This window comes from Brassica oleracea, chromosome C9 (assembly GCF_000695525.1).
Source record: "Brassica oleracea var. oleracea cultivar TO1000 chromosome C9, BOL, whole genome shotgun sequence".
NCBI classification, from domain to species: Eukaryota; Viridiplantae; Streptophyta; class Magnoliopsida; order Brassicales; family Brassicaceae; genus Brassica; species Brassica oleracea.
In genome coordinates, this window is record NC_027756.1 from 33,527,336 (window position 1) to 33,535,738 (window position 8,403).

At 37.4% G+C, this 8,403-nt stretch overlaps 1 protein-coding gene across 1 annotated transcript; it reads right to left on the minus strand.

Moving 5' to 3' along the window:
- Positions 1 to 3,112: 3,112 nt before the first annotated feature.
- Positions 3,113 to 7,913, minus strand: LOC106318940 (phosphoglucomutase, chloroplastic). Its single transcript, XM_013757114.1, has 22 exons — positions 7,566 to 7,913; positions 7,430 to 7,495; positions 7,177 to 7,221; positions 7,004 to 7,096; positions 6,870 to 6,922; positions 6,684 to 6,735; positions 6,535 to 6,603; positions 6,302 to 6,370; positions 6,062 to 6,184; positions 5,921 to 5,973; positions 5,671 to 5,749; positions 5,519 to 5,583; positions 5,377 to 5,444; positions 5,180 to 5,298; positions 5,019 to 5,093; positions 4,813 to 4,928; positions 4,169 to 4,310; positions 4,010 to 4,091; positions 3,885 to 3,931; positions 3,718 to 3,795; positions 3,520 to 3,625; positions 3,113 to 3,436 (listed from the first exon to the last, which is right to left on the minus strand). The coding sequence occupies exons 1-22, from the start codon at positions 7,785 to 7,787 to the stop codon at positions 3,369 to 3,371; spliced, it is 1,890 nt and encodes a 629-aa protein (XP_013612568.1). The 5' UTR covers positions 7,788 to 7,913; the 3' UTR covers positions 3,113 to 3,368.
- Positions 7,914 to 8,403: the final 490 nt, after the last annotated feature.

Sequence of the window (8,403 nt, forward strand, 5' to 3'; positions counted from 1 at the left end):
CTCCTTATACCCCACAACAGAATGGTGTGGTAGAACGGAGAAACTAGACACTGATGGAGATGACAAGAAGCATCTTGAAGGCAATGAATGTTCCAAACTATATGTGGGGAGAGGCGGTGCGTCACGCTACGTACCTTATTAACCGTGTGCCTACAAGGGCTCTGAAGAACCAGACACCTTACGAGTGTCTAAGGAATAAGAAACCAAGTGTTGGTCATCTCAAGATCTTCGGTTGTGTCGCCTATGCAAAGATCGACTCTGGTCATCTAAAGAAACTTGATGATCGATCAGTGAAGCTAGTGCATCTCGGTATAGAACCAGGGACAAAGGCGTACCGACTATACAATCCAAGCAACAGACAAATCACTGTAAGTCGTGATGTAATCTTTAAAGAAAAAGAATGTTGGAATTGGAAGGGAGCTGAAACAAAGGAGACACACGGATCAGGCATGTTCAGAATGACATGGGGAGATGCCATAGACAACGGACAAGGTCCTTACTTGATCAATACGCAACAAGAAGAATATGATGTTGAAGAGACTGAAACTCAGACACAAGGCTCTGATGTTTAAAACACAGAATCAGATACTGATCAAAATCAATCACAACAGCCTAGAAGATCGACTCGGCAAGTAAGTCGACCAAGTCATCTTGATGATTATATACTTTTGGCAGATCTAGAATGCGAGATTCTTCTTCTATCACTAGACGATGAGCCTCTGAACTATCAAGAAGCAAAAGGCTGCGTTAAGTGGACAAACGCCTGCAAGGATGAGATTGATTCTATCAATAAGAACAGAACTTGGGACCTAGTTGATAAACCAGCTGGAGTAAAGATCATAGGTCTCAAGTGGGTGTTTAAAATCAAGAGAAACGCAGATGGCTCAATCAACAAATTCAAGGCTATGCTGGTGGCAAAAGGGTATGTATAAGAACATGGTGCTGATTATGATGAAGTTTTTGCTCCTCTTGCTAGACTGGAAACAATAAGGTTACTGATCGGAATGGCTGCAATAAAAGGATGGGAGATTCACCACCTCGACGTCAAAACAGCATTCCTACACGGTGAGCTAACTGAAGTTGTGTATGTGTCACAGCCTGAGGGTTTTGAAAAGAAGGGAGAAGAGCATAAAGTTTTCAAACTCTCTAAAGCTTTATATGGATTGAAGCAGGCTATAAGAGCTTGGAACACAAAGCTTAACAAGATTCTGATAGATATGAAGTTCACAAAGTGTTATAAAGAGAGCTCAGTCTATCGTAAGAAGGAAGGAGACAAGCTCCTTATTGTTGCCATCTATGTCGACGATTTATTTGTGACAGAGAACTCATTGAAAGCAATCATGGAGTTTAAGAAAGGAATGGCTAACAAGTTCGATATGTCTGATCTAGGGAAGCTGACATACTATTTGGGTATTGAAGTTAAGCAGAGTTCTGAAGGAATAGAGATTAAGCAAGAAGCGTATGCAAGTCGAATCCTAAAAGGAGCTGGGATGGACGACTGCAACTCATCTCAAATACCGATGGAGTTTGGATTGAAACTATCTATAGCAGATGATGAAGCAGAAGTTGACGCAACCGTGTACCGAAGAAGGATAGGATGTCTCAGGTATCTAATGCATACTAGACCTGATCTCGCATTCTCTGTGGGAATCTTAAGCAGGTATATGCAATCTCCAAGAAAGTCACACGGAGACGCTCTCAAGCAAGTTCTAAGATATTTGAAGGGAACTCTTGGCAATGGCTTGATGTTCAAGAAAGGAGGAACACCAAAGCTTATTGGTTTTAGTGACAGTCACAATGCCGATTAAGATGATGGGAAGAATACTACAGGTCACATGTTTTTCTTTGGAGACACACCTATAATGTGGTGCTCACAGAAACAGCAAACGGTGGCTTTATAACAACCTAGTTGGAAGTACGAGAGAAGGTATCTTAACAAATATATAATAAGAACTAAAATAAAATATAGAATCAGTGTCTGAAAACTTGAAATATTTCGAGATATTCATTCTATATTTTATTGTTTTTTAATTATATATATGTTGAGAACTCGTCACTCATACAGTGGATACCAATGTAAATACTAACAACAATACATTATGCGACACAACAGATAAAAAGAAGGTGGGGAACAAAGTAAATATGTCATTCTAATTTTAAAAAGATAAGAAAATCACTACAACGATATTGATAGACCCACTACAATGCTCGACCATAACAAAATGGACTACGTTTCAGCATCTGGTTCGTCACTCGTTCATAAAATAAGGACACATAACATAGTTCCGTTTCATTCTCTTGTTTTTCCACTTTGAAAAGGCTACCTTCTTTTTTCTTCTCTTGTGGCATTATTTGAGTGGACAGAGAGAGAGAGGGAGAGTGTATGTCTTAACTGATGACACTAGACATCAGGGAACAGAGATGATATCTTATAGATCTTTGTTTCTTGATTTCTCTAGAAAAAGACATGACTTTATCGCTAAATAACGCCAAAAGCATGTCTCACTGTTTATGATATATGAATACGACCAGGCGTTTGTGCTCAGAACAGAACTTTGGAATAAGACAAGATGAGAAAAAATAAACAAAGATCCTTAATTACCAATAATCTGTGTAAATATGTGGGAAAGACATAGACATGTTTTCATATATACCTATGTCCATCGTCCTATAAGCAAAATATAAGTATAACCCCTATATTCATTGTTCTTTCTAGATTGAAAATAAAATATCCAAGAAATTTGATAATAATGTGTGTGTAGAAGTCTTTACTTGTACAGCAAATGGACTGGCCTTTGAAGGGCCATCGGGAGATAGTCTCTATCATGAAAATTTGTCAGCTAAAGGAGCCTCCAAGTAGATAGACGAAATAAACAAGTGCAGCTTCTTTGATTTCTTATCTACCTTGTTTACCCTGCAACCAAATATTCACTTGGTCTCCTCTGAGGAAAAGGACAGACCAGTGAAGAGGATGTATGCAAGATATAAATAATTGAGTTGAAACATCCAATTACAAGCAGCATAAGAGACGACAGTTCTCATCACAGTGGTCCGGATGGTAACAAATGATTACATACACCGAGAAAACAAATCTTAAAAAGGACTTTGATTCTCATACCAAATATCTTCCAATAAGCAGTTCATTTCCAAGACATAGTCATGAATCATCGAACATGACTCGACCAACGAAAGAAAATATATCCTTTTATTTTATACAGACGCATCAAGTTATATATATATATATATGTTACATAGATAAGCAGTTCATTGCTCTGGAAGTTTCGAATAAAAACATGGCAGACAAAACTGAAGTCAGGAACCCAACTCGCCTTTCATAAGGACCATGTGACACAGAATAGTTTTTTTCCTCATGTAATGACAGTGGGCTTCTCCCTCCCTGTAAACTCCTTCAACTTTGATACAGACAATGCAAGATCTGTAGCATGAAACCAAGAATAAATCATTACTAAACTCATGACTGACATTTTTATGTCAAACGAAAAAAAAACAGGAACGAACCTATCAAAGGTTTTAGAGCTATCTGTGCATCCACATCATGCTTTGAAACGTCTGGCTCAAACTGTTCAATATATATTCGAACCGTGGCACCAGCTGAACCAGTTCCCTGGAACCAAAAATATATATATAAGGACAATGTGATAGGGGACAATGAGTCTCTCTGTACATATGAAACTCTTAATATGATTTAAAACATACGGATAAACGATATATGATTCTGGATCCATCAGTGAAGACAAACCGAACACCTTGCTTGGATGCAACACTTCCATCAACCTGTCCACATTTATATAAACTTGCCCATAAAAGGTATGTACAGGCATGGTTGGATACCCATAATCAATATTATTTATTATCAGACTTACAGGGTCCGTGTATGAAAAGTCATCTGCAAACTGGAGGACATAGTTTCCTGAGAGATGAAAATTGTTATAAACATTTGAAATAAATTAATTTAAGTACGGAAAAAAAGAACTAGGTTGAACCTAACCATAATTTTCACCGGCCTTGCTCTTAGCCACGATATCTCTAAGATATTCGATCATTTTATTGGCTCCTTCAGATTCACATTCCTGATTCAACAGTCATGAAAACAAAAACAAAAGTTAATTATTTTGAGACCTGTTACAAAAATCATACACAATCTTACTTCATAGTCGTATCTGGAAAAAAAGTTCCTTCCATATGTCGCCCAGTACTCGTTCACAACATCTGCAACAGAAACCAACTTCTCCCCTGGTTTCTTGTCCTTGTTGCGATGAGCTAGGATCGAAAGCCACGCTAACACAGCCCTGTCATTTAAGGTTAGAGTCATCCTAAAATGTGAAAACAGAGTAGTATATCCAAGGACACAGAATGGGATTACACAGGATGGGATACACAGAAAGCTTCATAAAACCAACTTCAATGAATACAAGCATAGTTTATAAAGAAATGCGAGTAGGGAACAATTCCGAGTGACACCTTAAACCTAATTTTGAAATGATGAAGTAATTCATGGGACATTCCTGCCATTCAAAATCAAAATTATGTGTCCACTCAGGTCGGAATTTTGCGAGTTTCACTCACTAGAGTAGAGTACCAAGCTCAGGTGTAATAAATTTTCTAGAAAAATGCAGAATAGATCTAACCACCATGCTAAAACTGCTGTGTTATGATAGAAAGCCGTAAAGACGACTATCTAGATAATCTTTATACATTGCATCAAGATTGTCATGTTCATGTCAAAAAAAGTCGTGTTTGTCGCATATTCACAAAGTTGCTATCTAACATTAGGTTTAAGAAAGAGCGTACCATATGCCATCCTTCTCACGGATGTGATCAGAACCTGTGCCAAAGCTCTCTTCTCCACAGATTGACAATTTTCCAGCATCCATAAGATTTCCAAAAAATTTCCATCCGGTGGGAACCTACAAGTACATTGTCAAGAAATATATCATGATCATTTATCTGGTTGTAAACCTGAAAAAAAAAACATATTCTGACTAAAACTGATTTACCTCGAAGAAAGGAAGCTTCAACTTCTCGGCAACACGATCCAGAGCACCACTAGTTGGCATAGAACGTGCTAGACCCTGAGAATAAGATTAACATCCATTAACTTTAACCGGCATTATATCTAAGAAAATGATGAGATAAAACTTATGCATAGCAATCTCACCTTAGGACCAGCACGGAAATATGGAATTGCTTCTTGTGCATTGGCTGCAATGATAGCAACAGAGTCTGAAGGAGTGACAAAGAATTTGTTTCCTAAGACCATATTTCTGTCACCATCACCTGTCAGAAAAAAAAACTATTACAGTAACTATGCTAAACGAACCAGAACAATTGAAAGATGTATGTCCACAATCATACCATCACTTGCTGCTCCGAAATCAGGTCCATCGTCACGATACATGACATCAACCAAATCCTTTGCATATCTGTATGTAAGAAGGTTTATAGAGGTTATATACCAAGTGAGTATTGTCAAACATCTCTGACGTTTGTTTCTTACGTCAAATTAGGATCTGGATGGCCATGCCCAAAATCTTCCAGGGGAACTCCGTTGGAAATTGAATCCTACAATATATAATTTACATCAATCATCTGAAAATTCTAAAAGTTCAAAAACTAAATGTAACATTTATCTTAACGTCCAAGACATACCGGTTTGGCTTCAAGATTATCGACAAAAATTGGTTTCGCATAAGCACCAGTAACAGCATGCATGGCATCAAACATGAACCTAAAGGCAAAGCAAAGAAACAACAACAAAAAAAAAAAAAATCAAATCATAGCTTAGTTTCGGATCTTAGCACGTTGAGTGACACTGCAACCGAGATGATAAAAACATAAACACCCAAAAAGAAGACACTGAAAAATTCTAGCCTATTTGGCTCTAGATGTAAGAACATACCCAAAATCTGATCTTGAAAGAAGACCTCTAATGAGATCAAAGTCAAACACATCCTGCATAAAATACCATGGACCTATTCAGTGTCAAAACATACCAAGATCATAACAATGAAATAGAAAACGCATGGGAGTATATTCTTACCTCCATGAGCTCCAAGTAATCGGAAATAGGATCTATAACTTCCACACTGAAATTCCCATATTTAGTAACTCCAACATGAGAAAGATCAATGTCGGGAATCTCTGCCACCTTAATCTCAGAGATCTAAAATGTGTAGCAGAGACTTGATCATTAAACAAAAAAAAATGAGAGAATACAAAAGTGATCATCAAGGGAAAACATAGCTAGAGAGAGCTCGAGCAAACTTAAGCAGATACTTACTGAAAGTGTATTTCCATAAATTTTGTCAGTAATGGATTCAGGAGCTGGCTGACCACTGCTGTAATTGAACTGGAAATTAATATAACGATCAGATAAGTTAGGTGATTCATCATCATCTATCGTCTACAAATATTATCAAGTATAATTCATCGTTGCTCAAGACACAAATCTCCACACATGTTGAACTATAATAAAAAAAACGATATTGGAAGGGCATGCCACTGATAATTCACCTTGATACCCCAGTCATATTCAGGTCCACCAGGATTATGACTTGCACTCATAATAAATCCTCCATTTGCCTGTGGGAATAATTATCAATACGAGTTGTGGGGAAAAATGATGTTGAGCTCTCTAAGAAGAAATAAATAGAAACGATCACCTTTCGTTTCCTGATTACAGCGGAAACCGCTGGGGTTGACAAAATGCCTTCCCTACAAGTATTAAGTTTAAGGTTAATTTGATCCCAAAGTTTTATTCGTATATACAATGGTACCAGTAGCTAGGGAGACCAATCTTTCAAGATTGTATTTCATGCAAGAAACTTTAAATGGCTAAGGAAACATACTGTCCAACTAAAATTTTTCCAACTCCATTCCCAGCCGCAATTTTGATTATGATCTGCAAGAAAAGCGTACGGCTTGAAGAATGAAATGCGTAGGGTAAGATAACTTTTGGAAGTAGAAGGCATTGTAAAATAACCTGCGAGGCCTCTTTGTTGAAGTAACGACCATCACCTCCTAAAACCAATGTGGCGTCCTTATAGTCCTCCAGGGGCAATGAATTAAACAATGCCTAGAGCACAGAAGATTAAATGTATTTAGCAAAAGGCACCCTTTCAGAATTGCAATCGAAGTGGAGTTAGGAAGCAACACCTGGATCCAGTTGGCTAGGTAATTATCTTGCATGAAAACTTTCACCTGCATTCATGAAAATTCGAGACTTAACTTGGCTCTTCAACACCAATCACATAAAGATAGAAACACTACAAGGCTTTTCAGCTCTTTGGATAAATTAGAAAACAAGTAGGAATGGTAGTATGATCACAAAAACGCTTGTGGTAAAAACCTAAACCAATACGTATGTTTGATGTTGATAACAATGAGTGAGAGTGAGTAGGACTAGGACCTTCTTCCGGAGGCCGCTTGTTCCAGTCTTCTGCCCCTCGATAGGCTTCGTCGGCAACGATTTGATCTGTAAAAACGAATCCATAAACAAATTCAGAAAACTATCATTCGGATGGATTCAGAGGGAAAAGATAAACCTCAATGCTTTCACTTCCGGCGATGATAGGACCAGACGATGAAGAGGATGCTCCTGTAACCGATCGCAAACGCGAATTCGGCTTGGCTCTAAGGTGAATCCCGGAAGATAAGAGAGAAGAGTGCGACGACGATGAAGAAGAAGGCCACAGCGGCGAGTACTTAGCGCCGGCGAATCTAGAAAGGAGAAAAACGGTGTCGAATCTCGCATAGGTCGACGACATTGCTGAGATTGGCTCAGGCGGCGAGTATCGATACTCGGGGAAAGTGTGCGTTAAAGAGTGAGAGAGAGAGACAGGGAGGGGAGATCTAAGAGAGGTGAAGATCGCAAGTGTAGGATTGCCACATGTACTTGCTTCACTTATCTAGAGACACTATTTTCTTTTTCTTTTCTTTTTATTCTCCTGTGTTTTAAGTTTCAACTAGACCTTGCCAGCGCGGATATGAATTCTCGGTTTATGGTTATTTATTTAACTAAATGATGTATTTGTAATATTTGGTGTATTATATTCACCAAGTAAATAATTTTTTTGGCATCTTAAACTATCTATTTATGATGAATATTCGATATCATATACAAAATTGAACAAATAGACGTAATTAGAGAATTGTAGACGATATATAAAAACAACGGTTATTAATGCAAAATATGAAGAAATATTATATCATGACTTAGTATGGCATAAAAGATTATAAATTAGTTATACATGTTTAAAGAAAATAAAATGATTTTTAAACTTCTATGAAAAATTTAACATATAAAAAAGGGTGATGAATTAGTCATCAAATTGTAAATAATTTCATACTTTTGTTAATAATAAATTATTTATAGTCTTTTTT

Coding starts and splice junctions, on each gene's coding strand:
- LOC106318940 (XM_013757114.1), bottom strand. CDS start 7,787: ATGTCGTCGACCTATGCGAGATTCGACACCGTTTTTCTCCTTTCTAGA. Junction 6,371..6,534: donor AATATGACTGGGGTATCAAG/GTGAATTATCAG, acceptor ATTAATTTCCAG/TTCAATTACAGCAGTGGTCA. Junction 5,094..5,179: donor ATTTCCGTGCTGGTCCTAAG/GTGAGATTGCTA, acceptor TCTTATTCTCAG/GGTCTAGCACGTTCTATGCC.